The sequence below is a fragment of the Dama dama genome, chromosome 10, assembly GCF_033118175.1.
Source record: "Dama dama isolate Ldn47 chromosome 10, ASM3311817v1, whole genome shotgun sequence".
NCBI lineage: Eukaryota > Metazoa > Chordata > Mammalia > Artiodactyla > Cervidae > Dama > Dama dama.
In genome coordinates this window covers 17,964,873-17,981,530 of record NC_083690.1, presented here as the reverse complement: position 1 = coordinate 17,981,530, position 16,658 = coordinate 17,964,873, and the positions used below count along the sequence as shown (strand labels likewise).

Sequence of the window (16,658 nt, the reverse complement as noted above, 5' to 3'; positions counted from 1 at the left end):
GATGGTTGGGTAAGGAGTGGTCTAATCAGATGACTAAGATGCAAAGAAGCCGAAGAGGGGCTTTCTATGCAGAAGTGGGATGAACTCACGGAAGAAAGGTCTAGGGGCTGGACCCTGCTGACTTGGAGGCCCTCCCCTAGCTGGCAGAGCCACTTCCTTCTAAGTGTCCTGGCCTATCCTGGCTGCTGCCGCTGCTTCTACTACAGGCCATTCTCCCTAACTGTCCACTGTTGGTGCTTCATTATAGACACTGGGTAGCCTCATGCCTGCCATGAAAGTTTGGATTGATAGTGTTACATGTTCTGGAACCATCTCTGCTAGAATAGCTGTCCCTGCTACAAGACACTGGGAGCCCAATTTAGAAGAGAGTCAGCATCTCATTCTTTCAAGATGCCTGAATGGATCTGAAGTAGGTTGATCTAATCTGGATGGCCACTGAGCCTTAAATTCTTCAGACATCAAAAGATTAAGCCTCTCTCTCATCTTCCCTGAAAGGTTTAGCTTCACACACAGGATATAAACAGATGTTTCTCTTGGCTCACATTCACCGAGGGTCTGTTCTGTACCTGGGGCGATGACTGGAGGTAACATAAAATCACTGCCTTCGAGGAACTTACAGCCTCATAGGAAGAGAGAGAGGAGGAAAGAGGGGCAGTCCCTCAGAAAGGAAAACAGAGCCTTACCTCACACCACACACCAAAGCCAAGTCCAGGTGGTCCCAGCACTTACTTCTGAAAAGCCAAACTTCAAGTTATAGAAGGAAAAAAAAGGAGAGTATCTTTATGACCTCATAGAGCAAAGCATTTCTGAAAAGGTCCTAGAGTGTAACCCATAGAAGAAAGGGTGACTGCATTCTGCCACTTCAGAGCTGTGAACTTCTGCTCATCAGAAAATGTGGCAGAAAAAAATTTAAAAACAAACCACAAACTGGGAGAACTATACACATGCGTTAGTTGGCTAAGGCTGTTGTAACAAAGTGCCACGCACTGGCTTAAACAATAGAAATTTACCAGAGCAGGGTTCTCAGGATCCAGAGGTCAACAGGGTCACTCCCTCTGAAGGTTCTAGGAAGGATCTCCTCCAGATCTCTCTCCTGGCTCATGGTAGTTCCTTGAGAATCATGGCATTCTCCCTGTGTGCATATCAGTGTCCAGACTTTCCCCTCCTTGTAAGAACACCAGTCATATTGGGTTAAAGGCCCACCCTACTCCTGTTTGACCTCATCTTAACGAATGACTTCTGCAGTGACCGTGTTCTCCTCTTGTGATTCAGATGGTAAAGAATCTGCCTGCAGCACAAGAGACCTGGGTTCGATTTCTGGGTTGGGAGGATCCTCTGGAGAAGGGAATGGCTTCCCACTCCAGGATTCTTGCCTGGAGAGTTCCATGGAGGGAGGAGCATGGCAGGGTATAGGTCATAGGGTTACAAAGAGTTGGACATGGCTGAGAGACTAACACTTTCACACTTTATTCTCAAATAATGTCACATTCTCAGGCTCTCAGAAGTGGAACTTAAGCATATGAATTTGGGAAGGGACACGGTTCAACCCATAACTGGTGAATAATTTTGTAATCATAATATGTGAAGTTCAGTCGCTCAGTCATGTCCGACTCTTTGCGACCCCATGGAGTGCAGCATGCCAGACTTCCCTGTCCATCACCAATTCCTGGAGCTTGTTCAAACTCATGTCCATCAAGTCGCTGATGCCATCCAACCACCTCATCCTCTGTTGTCCCCTTCTTCTCCTGCCTTCAATCTTTCCCAGCATCAGGATCTTTTCAAATGAGTCAGTTCTTCACATCAGGTGGCCAAAGTATTGGAGCTTCAGTTTCAGCATCAGTCCTTCCAGTCAGTATTCAGGACTGATTTCCTTTAGGATTGACTGGTTTGCTCTCCTTGCAGTCCAAGGGACTTTCAAGAGTCTTCTCCAATACCACAGCTCAAAAGCATCAATTCTTCGGCACTCAGCTTTCTTTATGGTCCAACTCTCACATCCGTACATGATTACTGGAAAAACCATAGCTTTGACTAGATGGACCTTTGTTGGCATAGTAATGTCTTTGCTTTTTAATATGCTGTCTAGGTTGGTCATAACTTTTCTTCCAAGGAGCAAGCGTCTTTTAATTTCATGGCTGCAATCACCATCTGCAGTGATTTTGGAGCCCAAGAAAATAAAGTCTGTCACTGTTTCCACTGTTTCCCCATCTATTTGCCATGAAGTGATGGAACCAGATGCCATGATCTTCGTTTTTTGAATGTTGAGTTTTAAGCCAGCTTTTTCACTCTCCTCTCTCACCTTCATCAAGAGGTTCTTTAGTTCCTCTCTGCTTTCTGCCAAAAGAATGGTGTCATCTGCATATCTGAGGTTATTGATATTTCTCCCAGCAATCTTGATTCCAGCTTGTGCTTCAGCCAGCCCGGCATTTCACATGATGTACTCTGCATAGAAGTTAAATAAGCAGGCTGACAGTATACAGACTTGACGTACTCCTTTCCCAATTTGGAACCAGTCTGCTATTCCATGTCTGGTTCTAACTGTTGCTTCTTGACCTGCATACAGATTTCTCAGAAGGCAGGTAAAGTGGTCTGGTATTCCCTTCTCTTGAAGAATTTTCCACAATTTGTTGTGATCCACATGGTCAAAGGCTTTGGTGCAGTCAATAAAGCAGATGTAGATGTTTTTCTGGAACTCTCTTTCTTGCTTTTTCTATGATCGAACAGATGTTGGCAATTTGATCTCTGGTTCCTCTGCCTTTTCTAAATCCAGCTTGAACATCTGGAAGTTTACAGTTCACATACTGTTGAAGCCTATCTTGGAGAATTTTGAGCATTACTTTGCTAACGTGTGAGATGAGTGTAATTGTGCGGTAGTTTGAACATTCTTTGGCATTGCCTTTCTTTGGGATTGGAATGAAAGCTGACCTTTTCCGTTCCTGTGGCCACTACTGAGTTTTCCAAATATCTGAAGGCCTTCTTATAAATCAGTAGGTGGCCAACAGAAAAATGGGCCAAAAGAAATGAACAGAGTCTTCATAGAAGAGGAAAAAAAAAGATGACTAGCTGATGAACATGAAAAGATGCTCAGTCCTTTTAGCAGGCAGAGAAGTACAGACCGAATCCATCATAAGCTATCCCGTGGACAGGAATAATTAGGAAGCCTGACAGTAACAGATGCAATCCAGTGTAAAATGTATGCTGTCAATCATGGCATGAACGTGTCAAGGAGGAGCATTGAACTCACACAGAAAGAAAGTCAGCGTTTCCATGCAGAGAAGGAAATGTAATTCAGTATGTGGCTAGATATTCATTCAAAGAAACGCAAATAACAAGTGTTTTAGCCCCACACTGATCCCACACACTACTGTCGCATGTTAATACCCGGTGCTGGTGATGCTGTGGAGACACTTCTGTCCTCCCCCTTTCCCGGTGGCTGTGAAGTTAGTTCAGCCCTTTTGACAAACGGTCTGGTGGTTCATACTGAACAGCAGACAAATATCTGGACGTTTTTCATGTTTTAATATATTCTTTGACCCAGTGATATCACCCTTGGGTTTTATTAGAGGGATGTAATCTAAAAGAGGAAAAGTGCCAAAGTGCCCTATTTTAGGTCGTTAAAAATAACCTAAGTACCTAGCCATAGAAAATGGTTAAAGTAAATTACAGTGTTTCAGCCTAATGGAATATTCTAAGTAGACATTGCAAAGGATGTTTGTGATGTCTAGGTAGTAACTTGGAAAACGTGTGTGTCTATTTAAGTTTTAAAAAGGCCAGGGACGATATTTCAGAATTCACCCGTGTTGTCAATGCAACTGTGCAAATATTGTTTTGATTATTGACAGCGACTGGAAGAAGAATCTGAAAGGGTGGCGGTGGAGAAAAGAAATGTGTAATGTGCTGGGATTGTGGCTGAATTTTGCTTTTTTAAAAAAATCCATTCCTAATTTAATATTGTTCGTGCAGTAAATTAAGAGACAAAGGTTTCTCCTGACTCATGGGAACAAAGACATGAGCACACAGCAGCTGTGTTTGGGCATCATTAAAAGTGTGTGCGCACATCTGAAACCCTCTGCTAGGTGAGTGAGAGCAAGGGTGCCCTCAAAGCACTTCAAAGGAAGTCTGTCAGGAGGAGAGCCCGCTGTTTTTTCCCCAGAAAGTGTCTTTTGTCCCAAATGGTTTTCTTTGATTTCCCTTTTATTGATGAAGACTTAGCTGTGTTCAGAGGTTGCAGGCAGGCAGAGTTTTTCTCTGGGTGGAAAGCAGGGCTGCTGGGGGGCTGGCAGGGTGGCTTCTGGATTCATTTGAGTAATTTGCAGATGAACTATTTCCGTTTTCCTAAGCCCACCCCACGTGGTTCAACCAAATGAAGTTCATCAGGCCCTTTAAATAGGAAATGAGACCTATTTGCGACGTTGCCCTGAAACGGGAGAAGGCAGTTGTGGTGCCAGTCACCGGTCCTTCTCCCACCTCAGCTTCAATTTTCTTGGGTAGGGCCGGTGACAGACGTTGTGACGATGACCCCTCTTGTGGATGTGGTGCAGGGGGCCTCCCCGTTGGGGCCACATAGCTTGTTCTCATGGCCTCCGGCCTGAAGTTTTCCCTGGTGCTCTGCAGATAGTGGTGGAGAGATGGTCATGGCTGAGCGCCATGAAGAGCAAGGTGATGTGGTAGAAAGTGATGGAGGCAGGGGCTCTTGTCCACTGGGTGGTCGTGGAAAGCCTAGAGGAAGAGGTGACATTTGAGTTGAGATTCCCAGGCTGGGGGAACAGCAAGCCTTGGGGTAGGAATGGCCTTGTGTTTTCAAGGAATAGAGCAGAGGCAATCACGGCAGCTGGATGAGGTCTGAGATGGAAGCAGGGGTCGGATTATTTAGGTCCTGGTAGACAAGTGGTCCTCAACTGGGCGATTTTGCCCCGAGGGAACCTTTGGCAACATCTAGAGACATTCTGGGTTGTCACAGTTAGGGGTGGTGCCGCTGGCATCTAGAGGGTAGGGACCAGGGATGCTGATAAACATCCTACAGTCGCCAGGACAGCCCCACAACACAGAATGTTGTTGTTGTTGAATCGCTAAGTTGCATCCAACGCTTTGCGACCCCATGGATGCGGCATGCCAGACTTCCCTGTCCTTCACCATCTCCCGGAGTTTGCTCACACTCGTGTCCATTGAGTCGATGATGCCATCCATCCATCTCATCCTCTTCTCCTCCTGCTCTCGATCTTTCCCAGCATCAGGGTCTTTCCCAATGAGTCGGCTTTTTGCATGCAGTGGCCAAAGTATTGGAAATCAACACAGAATGATCCTTCCCCACATGGCAGTAGTGCCAAGGTTGACAAATCATGTTGAAGACTAGGCTCAGGATTTTGAATTTCATTTTAAGAGTGATGGAGGGTATTAAGCAGGGAAGTGAGAGAATGGCCTGGCTCTTTTCTTTTATAAACCTAGAATGCTGAATCCAGTTCTTCCAGCTCTGACATGCCAACCTCATCAGATGAAATTTGGGTTGGAGAAGGAAGACTCCATAGCCTTGGAGATCCCCTCACAGTAAGCAATCCATTCTCCTTGGGCTGGTTGAACACATCTCCCAGAAGGAGTTTGTGTCTGGTGCTTGGGTTTCTGCTTGCAGTGAAGAAAAGGATGGGAATCGTAACTTGATCTTTGACTTAGAGCTGGTGCTGTGGTGTCTTCCAGTCTGGAGAGACTGCCCAAGACAAGTTCAGTGGAGACAGTGAATGGACTTTCCTCCTAGTCGTTGGAGTAAAATTCAAAATCTTTAGTTGCTGTTAACATTTGTTCAGGCTAGAATCACGTATAAGAGAAGAATCTGAACAAGTACAAGGTTCATAGGTTTTGTTACGATTTCTCAGCCTCAGCACTATTGATATTTTGGGCCAGATCATTCTGTGTTGTGTGTGTGTGTGTTTGTTGGGGTGGGGGGAAGGGGGAGGTGTCTTTTTGTTGTTGTTGTTTTTTGAGGTGTCTTGTGTTATGTGGGATATTTAGCTGCATTCCTGGCCTCCACCCACTAGGTTTCAGTAGCAACCCCTTCCCCAATTGTGATAACCAAAAATGTCTCCAGACACTGCCAATGTCTCCGGAGGTTGTGGGGATGGCAGAATTAGGTTGCAGGGAAGGCATAATTGCCCAAGATTGATGAAAGTTTAATGAGTCAGTATGTCATGGGTGTCCGCAAAGATCACTATAAATTCCGTGACCCTTTGGGGCAGGGGTCAGGTTGGGGAGCTACTGAAGTAGGTGGTCCTGCTTTTTCTGTGGCCATGTTCTGAGTTCCTTAGCAGCTGTGCTGGTCAGCTTTTAAATTTAGTACCAGGTACTTAGTCAAGGCTATGGTTTTTCCAGTATTCATGTATGGATATAAGAGTTGGACTATAAAGAAAGCTGAGTGCAGAAGAATTGATGCTTTTGAACTATGGTGTTGGAGAACACTCTTGAGAGTCCCTTGGGCTGCAAGGAGTTATAACCAGTCCATCCTAAAGGAAATCGGTCCTGGGTGTTCATTGGAAGGACTGATGCTGAAGCTGAAACTCCAATATTTTGGCCGCCTGATGCGAAGAGCTGACTCATTTGAAAAGACCCTGATGTTGGGAAAGATTGAGGGCAGGAGGAGAAGGAGACAACAGAGGATGAGATGGTTAGATGGCATCACCGACTCAATGGACATGAGTTTGAGTAAACTCCGGGAGTTGGTGATGGACAGGGAGGCCTGGCGTGCTACAGTTCATGGGGTCGCAAAGAGTCGGACACAACTAAGTGACTGAACTGACTGACTGACTTATTCTTCTAGGGAAGAGGGACTAAGGGGACACTGGCTCCAGGAACCCTCCAAGAACATTCCGCCCTTGGGCTTGATGTCCAGTACGTGTCGTCCATATGTGGGCACATTCACGGGCAGAGGCCCCCAGGCTGGTAAAGACCCTCCACTTTCAGGGCTGGGTTAAGGCTTGACCTTGAGATAATGACAGAGCCTCTCATCATTTGTTGTTCAAGATGGTTATTCTCAACTGTTTATCCCAGCAGTGGTCTAAATTCCCCACAAGGGGCACTTCAGGATGACTTCTGATATATCAAATTCTTGCCAAAAAATATATTTCTGTCGTTTTTATTTGGAGTGGAGATGGGGGGCATTCCCCACTTGTAGGGGCTCAGAGTATACCTCTTCTGCCAGCATTGTCTTTCCCACTTAAAAAACAGAAACAGACAAAAACCAAGAATGCAAATGAGTGAAGATAATATTACCTGTAATGAGCCCTAACAAATGCTCATTTGCTTTAGTCGTGTTCAACTCTTTGTGACCCCAAGGGCTGTAGCCCGCCAGGCTCCTCTGTCCATGAGATTTCTCAGGCAAGAATGCTGGAGTGGGTTGCTATTTCATTCTCCAAGGATCTTCCCAACCCAGGGATCAAACCCGCATTTTCTGTGTCTCCTGCATTGCAGGTGGATTCTTTACCCACTGAGCCACGTGGGAAGCCCTTATTTGTAAAGAGAATCCTCACTAATTTATTTGAGAAATATAAATTAGTAATCCTCTTTGGCTACTTTGTTATTAATAGCAAGTTACTTGGAAATCCAAGGACAGAGGAGCCTGGTGGGCCACAGTCTGGTGGGGTTGCAAAAGAGTTGGACACTTCTTAACAACGAAACAACAGCAACAACTCAGGACTTTACGTTAGTAACATCAAGATTGTTCAGGACCAGAGCAGCAAAGGGTGCCACAGCCGCGGTGAAGGATTCCTTCATTCTGTTTTATCTGCAAGAGCTGCCCCTTCCTGCAACATTTGCTGGACAAAATCCTGCTTCTCTTTCTTTTTTCTAACTTTATTGAGATATAATTGACATCTAACACTGTGTAAGTTTAAGGTATACAATGTGATGACATATATAGAATTTTGTATGTATCTTGCATGTGTTTTGAAGTGACTGCCATGATCAGCTGAATCAACACATCCTACCTGTCTGTTAGGGATTAATTCAAATGCATCCTGAGTGAAGAAGTCTTCCCTGATCACACCCCTTCCCAGAGTGGATTGTGCTTCAGTCTTCTACTCGGTCTGGTTCATATGGCTTATTAACACCTAGGCCATATTATATTTTTTTAATTGAGGTGAAATTCACATAACATCAGTTTAACCATCTGAAAGTGTACATTTCAGTGGCACTTAGTACATTCTCAGTGTTGTAAGACCGTCACCTTTCATTCCAAAACATGTCTATCTCCAGGGGAGACCCTGTACCCACTAAGCAGTCACTCCCATCTTCCCTTCCTCCCAGATCCTGGCAACCATTAATCTGATTTTTGTCTCTATGGATTTACTGATTCTGGGTATCTCATAAATGGAACCACACAACATGTGATTTTGTGTCTGGCTTCTTTCACCTAGCATCATGTTTCTGAGGCTCATCTACACAATACTGAAGCATGTATGACTACTTCATTTGTTTTCATGACTGAATAACAGCATTGTATGAATATATCATATTTTGTTAATCCATTCATCCATTGGTGAACATTTGAACTGTTTCCCCCTTTGGCTACTATGGATAGTGCAACTGTAAAATTCATGTGCACATTTTTCTGTTCTCTTGGGTATATACCTAGGAGCGAAATTGCTGGGTCATACCATATCTGTATGTTTCATGGAATGGCCAAACTGTTTAGTAGAAGAATGGCTATAGCATTTTACGTTCCCAGCAGCAGTGTACAGGGTTCCAATGTCTCCACATCTGTGCCAACACTTATTCTTTTCTTTTTTTTTCCATATTTTCCCTAGTCTTCCCCAGCCGACTGACTTGTTGATGGCTGGGATCATGCTTTAATCAGCAGCAACACAACATGAGAGTTAATACAGGGACTGAGCTTGCCTCCTGTCCTTCCTCATTGGTGCCCCTGAGCTAGAATCTCTTCATCTGTGAAATGGAAATCTCTAGGCTATTAGGGGAAGAAATGAGATTGAGCCTTAGCTTGCCAGGATCAGTGCCTGGTCCAGGGTGCTTTCTTCGTAAAGGTTTGCTGTAATTACCATGTTCATGACTTCCCAGGCCCAGGCCCCAGTAACTGTTGAATAAATGTTTGTTAAATAAATCAAGCCTTCGATATTGCTCAGTTAGTCTCCCTTTTTATTTCTACCAGCTGTTCCCCGAATTCCAGACAATTGTCTTGCAAGTTGATCCCTCCTGAGACAGAAAGCACGGCTAGATCAATGGACCTGCTTTCCTGGAAAAACAGCGCATGAAAAACCTCGATGTGCTTGTGTAGGGTGGGGGTGGGGGCACCGGGAGAGGGCTGCCAGCTTGTATCCTACTAATGGAGTGAAGGCTAAAAGAGCTTCACTTTTTTTTCCCTTTAGATGAAAAACAACCTTCTCAGAAAGGTGATGACACCGGGAAGCTGCCTTGTTGAGGGTTCAGTCAATGGCCCCGGGGAGGAGGCGAGCAGCCCTCTCTAGGAAGCACTCTACTTAGAGAGGGCTTGAGGGCCTCTTAGGAGCTGAGGGCTGGGAACTGGCCTCGGGTCCCTCTCTCTTCATCCATCTCTTTGCACTGGCAGCTGGGACGTGAGCAGGCTTCCACTAGGTCAGCCACGGGGCAGCTTTCTCTGGCTCCATGGACCCTTCCAGAATCCATCTCCTCTCACCCTCCCTGGCCTTCCCTCTGCTCTCAAACCCACCGGCTTTGTTTCTCCCTCTTTTCACTTGTTCTTCTCTCTGCCTGGCGTGTCCCCCTCCACACTTAACATGCCTCCAATCTCCCCTCAGTGGAAACAGTGGCTGACTTTATTTTGGGGGGGCTCCAAAATCACTGCAGATGGTGATTGCATGAAATTAAAAGATGTTTACTCCTTGGAAGGAAAGTTATGACCAACCTAGACAGCATATTAAAAAACAGAGACATTACTTTGTCAACAAATGTCCGTCTAGTAAAGGCTATGGTTTTTCCACTGGTCATGTATGGATGTGAGAGTTGGACTGTAAAGAAAGCTGAGCACCAAAGAATTGATGCTTTTGAACTGTGGTGTTGGAGAAGACTCTTAAGAGTCCCTTGGACTGCAAGGAGACCCAACCAGCCCATCCTAGAGGAGCTCAGTCCTGGGTGTTCATTGGAAAGACTGATGTTGAAGCTGAAATTCCAATGCTTTGGCCACCTCATGCGAAGAGCTGACTCTTGAAAAGACCCTGATGCTGGGAAAGACTGAAGGCAGGAGGAGAAGGGGACGACAGAGGATGAGTTGGTTGGATGGCGTCACTGACTCAATGGACATGAGTTTGGGTAAACTCCGGGAGTTGGTGATGGACAGGGAGGCCTGGCGTTCTGTGGTTCATGGGGTCACAAAGAGCCGGACACGACTGAGCAACTGAACTGAGCTGAACTGAACAATCTCCCCTCACAGAGAGGCCTTGCCCGCCGGCCACCCTGGCTGACGTGGCAGCCCCCGTGTGTGCCCCATAAGTCACCACTCTCTGCCTGCTTTTCTTTTTTTATTTATTTTTTACTATTTATTTTTTTATTTTTTTACTATTTATTTTTATTTGTGTTTTTAAATGAATTATTTCTAACAGAAAACAATACAATACCCACCTGCCCATCTCCCAGGCTTGACAAGGGCTAATATTCTGTTCTGCGTGCTTGCTTTAGATTTCCGCCCCCTACTTTACTGAGGTATAATTTATATGCAATAAATGAAAAGTGGAAGTGATAGTCACTCAGTTGTGTCCAATTCTTTGTGGCCCCATGGGCTGTAGCCCACCAGGCTCCTCTGTCCCTGCAATTCTCCAGGCTAGAATACTAGAATGGGTTGCCATTTCCTTCTCCAGGGGATCTTCCTAACCCAGGGACTGAACCCCGGCCTCCTGCATTGCAGGCAGATTCTTTACCATCTGAGCCACCAGGGAAGCCCATATGCCGTAAACACATACATTTAAAATATATAGTTTATTAATCTGGGGGCAAGTACACCTGTGAAACAACTACCACAGTCAAGATATAGAATATTTCTGTCTTCCCCAGAAAGGCCCTGCATCTTCCTTGCCCTGCTGGAGTTTTCTTCCTTGTACTCAGCATTATCTGAAATCACCTCATTCATGACTTTTTTTTTAGTCTGTTTACTGTCTCTGCTTCCAAAACGTATATTCCATGACGCAGGCATCATATCTCATTTCAGTCCAAGCACATAGTAGGGCCACAGGCAATCAATGGAAGCCATGATAAGTACTCATTACCCTTGTGTGGTCACATCCTGACACATTTTGTGGGATGATGTCTATAGGGTCTGCTGGAGATGGAGCTGTTGGGTTAAAGAATATTTACTCTCTTTTTGTTATCACAAAGGAGACTACTGTCTCCCTTTCTCTTGTCTATCCAGTGTTTCTCAACCTCAGCACTGTTGCCATTTGAGGTTGGGTCATTCTTTATTTGGGGTTGGTGGCTTTCCACTAGATCTGGGTGTTCTACAAAGGGAGGGGTACCAGGAGCACCCCCCACCGTAGCTGTGACAACCCAAGATGTCTTCAGACATTGGCACATGTGCCCTGGGGACAAAACTGTCCCCAGTTGAGAACCACTAGTCTGTGTATATAGGCTAATTTCTTGCCATCCTAAATTGTTCCTCAGTTGAGCCCATCTCTAAACAAACTACCCTCGATGACTAGATTGGTTGAATCTGGCTTTTTTTTTTTTTGTCCTGTTTATGCAGCTCAGCTGACTGAATTACAAATCCTGATCCCTGTTTATACAGTTGCATTATGAGATGAGACGCTGGTTCATTTTAGAAGCAGGGAAGGCATCACTCTGACTTACAAACCTGGGAGATACGAAGCCCATGGGACTTTCAAATGGCTTCTCCCTGGCCTGGGCACCAGCATGATACACAGCATTCCTTGCCTGAGGACAAACGTGTATTCCAGGCCTTCGAGAACAAGAAGGAAACCCTTAGCAAATGTGTAAAGGGCTCTGAACTTCTCTGATTACTCAAGATACTGAGTTGGCCATTTCTTTCTTGACAAATCTGCAAGCTTGTGTGCCCAGAGCTGGACAGCAAGAATGTAAAGGGTGAAGGAGGACAAGTGGGGAGCCCGTGACATGAAGAGACAGATCCTGTCTGGAGGGCACTGCATTGCAGCCAGATGTTGCCAGGTGGGGATGTGGGCTCAGCCTTGCCAGACCTTCCTGTTTTTCAAGAAAGGCAAGATATCTAGGCTTTTTTGTGTGTGAAAAATCTTGATTCTTGAATTTTATAAATATTAGCAAGTAATTATCTGTTTAAACATGATGTGAACCAAACAAAATGTAATCTACAGGCTGCCAGTCAGCATCCTCTGAGTTGATTTCAAGGTTGTTTCATGTTTGGTGACTAACTCAGTGGGTTCAGAAATATTTTGGTTTGACTCTTCATTCAGTCAACAAATGTTTATTGAGTATCTGCATGTACCAAGCATTGTTCTTAGAGCTGCCACTTGGTATTGACTCGTTCAAATGACTGACACCAGAAGAGATAGAGATTATGGGTGGGCGAGTGTGTGGGTGGACAAAGGATGGATAGATGGATAGACAGATAGATCAATCTCGTCATTTAGAGATACGTGCTAGACTATTACAGATAAAATAATATGATGTTTGGGAATTACTTCAGAATAAGATGAGGAGTTGGATGAGGGTTTAGGTAAATTAAGATTGGCCATGTGATGGTAATTGTTGAAGCTGAGTGATGGTGCTATGAGGAAGCTCCTTATATGCTTCTGCTTTCTTTTGCATATGATTAGAAATTTCCCATACTAAAAATGCTTGGGCTTTTATTTATTTATTTCTGGCTGTGCGGGGTCATCGTTGCTGCTCGTGGGCTTTCTCTAGTTTAGACAGATGGGGGCTACTCTTCATTGCAGTGCATGGGCTTTTCATTGCGATGTCTTTTGTTGTGGAGACCAGACTCTAGGGCGCAGGCTTCAGCAGTTGTGGTGCTTGGGCTTAGTTGCTCTGTGTCATGTGGAATCTTCCTGGACTAGGGATGGAACCCGTGTCCCCTGCATGAGCAGGCAGATTCTCAACCATGAATCACCATGGAAGTCTGAAATATTTGTTTTAATGTCCTTATCAGAAAGGCACTCTAAAAGATACATAGGGAAAATAACATCATGTCTGGGACTTGGTTTAAAATATGCAGCTAAAGTTTTTTACAAGTCAGGGTATAGATGTGCTATGGTTTGAATGTTTGTGGTTCACTCCCCCACCCCCTGGGAAGTTCACATGTTGGAATCCTCACATGCAATGTAACAGTGTTAGAATGTGCAGCCTTTGGGAAGTGGATATGTGGATAGATGGCTGTCATGAAGGTGGAGGCCCCCAAGAATGGGATTAGTGCCCTTATTAAAACTCAGAGAGCTTCCCAGCCCTCTGCTAAGGAGTCTGCGACCCTGAAGAGGGCCCTCACCCAACCATGCAGGCACCCTGATCTTCCAGTGTCCAAAATTGTGAGAGAGAAATTCCTATTGTTTATAAGCTCCCCAGTCTGTGGTATTTTTGTTATAGCAGCCTGTATGGTCTCAGACAAGATGAAACATGTTGCAATGTGTTGATAATTGGTATAATTGGGTGATGGGTATATAGAGATTAATGAAACTGGACTATTTAATTTGTATTTGAAATTTTCTACAATTAAAAAAGTGTTTACAGAGATAAAGAAGTGGGGGCCTCTTGTTTCTAGGTACTGTTGGAAGGATGGAGTCATGCACTGGGTGCGTATGTGAACTTCCCACAATTTGGTTGTATTAACAGCAAAGGAACGGATACTCTTCAACAAGGGATGTCACAGTCCCAGCTTTGTGGTGAGGCTAGAAACACAGGCTTTGCACAGGCTTTTTGTGGGCTCAGCTTGCAAGTTGAGAACAGATTTCTCAACCTGCTAAAATATTACAGATAAAATAGTATAAAGTCTGGGAATTACTTCAGAACAATATGAGAGCCTGCAGGATGGTTTCCCTGCAGGGTGGGCTGCCTCCCCAGTATCCTGCTGGAAGGCAGAATCGCACAGTGGTCAGAGTCTGGAATCAGCCTCCCTAGGTCCACGTGTCAGCACTACCACTTTCTAGCTGTGTAGCCTTGGACATGTTTCTAAGCCTCTGTCTCCTTCAAGCCTCAGTTTCCTCTTCTGTTAAATGTGAAGATTGAAGTAATAATTTCATATAAAGTACTTAGCACAGTATTTGGCATGTGGCATTTATTTCTTATCGTTATTGATGCTTTTGTTCTACTATGTTGTTGCTGCTCTTACACATTCTAAAAGCAGAACATACTTTCTGAGATGGAAGGAAGAAAATGATTGGGGAAAGAGGCTAAAAGAAGTCAGAAAAAGAGGTGCCCTCTGTCAGCTGATCCACCCATAGAAGTCCATTTGTGAGCTGCAGGAATCAATTTCCTGCATGAGAGGTGCAAAAGAAATACAAGAAAAATGCAACTTCCTGATTATATCCTTTCTCCACAGAATGAGGTAGAACTCGGGGAGCTGCTCCTGTCACTGAATTATCTCCCGAGTGCTGGGAGGCTGAACGTTGACGTCATTCGAGCCAAGCAACTTCTTCAGACAGATGTGAGCCAGGGTTCAGGTACCGTGTGGCCCCTCCTTCTGTTATTGCTTTAGCAAGGCATCTGTGTTTGTTCGACACAAGGGACCTGATTTTCTTTTTCTACATCCTGGATGCTGTTAACTCATAGGAGCTTCTGAGGATAAAATAGTATCCAGATCTAGTCTGTTAGTTCAAGAGATAAATGATCAGATGTCTCTTAGGATGAAGCAGGTAAATGATACCATCCCCTCTGAAGTGGGGGTTTGATCGAGACCAGGTGTGATAACTATTGAAATCTAAATCCTCCTTGTACACATGTGGCCTGGAGAAAGTTACTTGCCTGTCCGGATGCTATGCTTCCCTTGTAGCTTAGCTGGTAAAGAATTCGCCTGTGATGCAGCAGACCTCGGTTCAATTCCTGGGCCAAGAAGACCCTCTGATAAAGGGATAGGCTACCCACTCCAGTATTCATGGGCTTCCGTGGTGGCTCAGCTGGTAAAGAATCTGCCTGCAATGCGGAGACCTGGGTTCGATCCCTGGGTTGGGACGATCTCCTGAAGAAGGGAACGGCTACCCACTCCAGTATTCTTGCCTGTAGAATTGCATGGACTGCATAGTCCATGGGGTCACAAAGACTGGGACATGAGTGAGTGACTTTCACTTTCACTCTCCAGGTGCTATGCCTGCAATGGAGACACCATGCTCCAGGTGGCGGTAGTGTGCACTGACGATGCTTTCTAGCCATGAGACCAGTGGACACCCTCTGAGGTTCTTTTTCTAGCTCATTTCAAGTGTAGCATCAGTTCAGTTCAGTCGCTCAGTTGTGTCCGACTCTTTGTGACCCCATGAATTGCAGCACACCAGGTCTCCCTGTCCATCACCAACTCCCCGAGTTTACTCAGACTCATGCCCATTGAGTCAGTGATGCCATCCAGTCATCTCATCCTCTGTCCTCCCCTTCTCCTCCTGCCCCCAATCCCTCCCAGCATCAGGGTCTTTTCCAATGAGTCAACTCTTCGCATGAGGTGGCCAAAGTATTAGAGTTTCAGCTTCAGCATCAGTCCTTCCAATGAACACCCAGGACTGATCTCCTTTAGGATGGACTGGTTGGATCTCCTTGCAGTCCAAGGGACTCTCAAAAGTCTTCTCCAACACCATAGTTCAAAAGCATCAATTTTTTGTAGCATACATCTTTATAAATCCCAGCTCTGAAAACCCTGCTGTATTTCAAGTGTCTGTAACACACCAATTTGAACGTGACTTTTAATGAAATAGAACAGATTACATTCCCTCCTTATGTAGCTTTCCCATGACAGCAAAGGATATTATCATGAAAGTAGTCGTGGTTGTTGGGATCTCTTCAGCTCAGTGGTGGAAATATAGTCTTTTCTAAGTGCAATAGCTAAAATAAATTACTTTTGCTATAAAGTGACAGCTGAATTTAGAAGACAACTTGTATTCTCAAAAACCACATATTAAAAACAGATTTTGAAGGGACCAGTGGAGGGAATGGTATTAAAGCTGGAGAGTTTCAGATTCATTGCAGTGGGAGAGTCAATATGATAGGATGATTAAGGGCTCCTGAGTAAAACTGCCTGGAACCAAATCCTAGTTCTACTTCTTATAAATGATGTGGCCTTGGGGAAGTTACTTAACCTCTATAAACCTCAATTCTCTGTCTGAAAAATTGACATAACAATATTTATCTCATTGAGTTGTTTAGATGAACATAAAATTAGATAATGTACATGAATTTCTTTGTAAGCTGTAAAGCGATCTAAGAATAATAGTTATAATTCTGCCATCTCTATTTCCCCCATATGGGCTTTGGGCTCACTGACATGATGATGGGCCTCTAAGGGCAGAAAAACTAGGACAGGCTCTGGGTCTAGCTATTCTTCCACTAGCCTTGTCTTAAAGCAAATCATTTCCTATTTGAGTTCTCAGTTTCTTCATTTGTAAAATTAACACAATGCCTAACACATATAGGGAGCTCAATAAATCTTGCATGGCTAGAGAAAGAGAGAAAGGGTGAGCAGAGAAGAAGCTGGATGGGAAAAAGAAAAAAAATATGTGGATAGATGGGGAAAT

The 16,658-nt window shown here is 44.7% G+C and overlaps 1 protein-coding gene across 1 annotated transcript in view; it reads left to right on the top strand.

The window, feature by feature from the left end:
• The window catches only part of SYT17 (synaptotagmin 17), an 84,716-nt gene that overhangs the window by 34,932 nt on the left and 33,126 nt on the right, over nucleotides 1-16,658 (top strand). Inside the window, exon 6 of the mRNA XM_061153971.1 lies at nucleotides 14,486-14,606. Coding sequence (XP_061009954.1) covers nucleotides 14,486-14,606 — 121 coding nt within the window. The remainder of the gene's footprint in view (nucleotides 1-14,485; nucleotides 14,607-16,658) is intronic.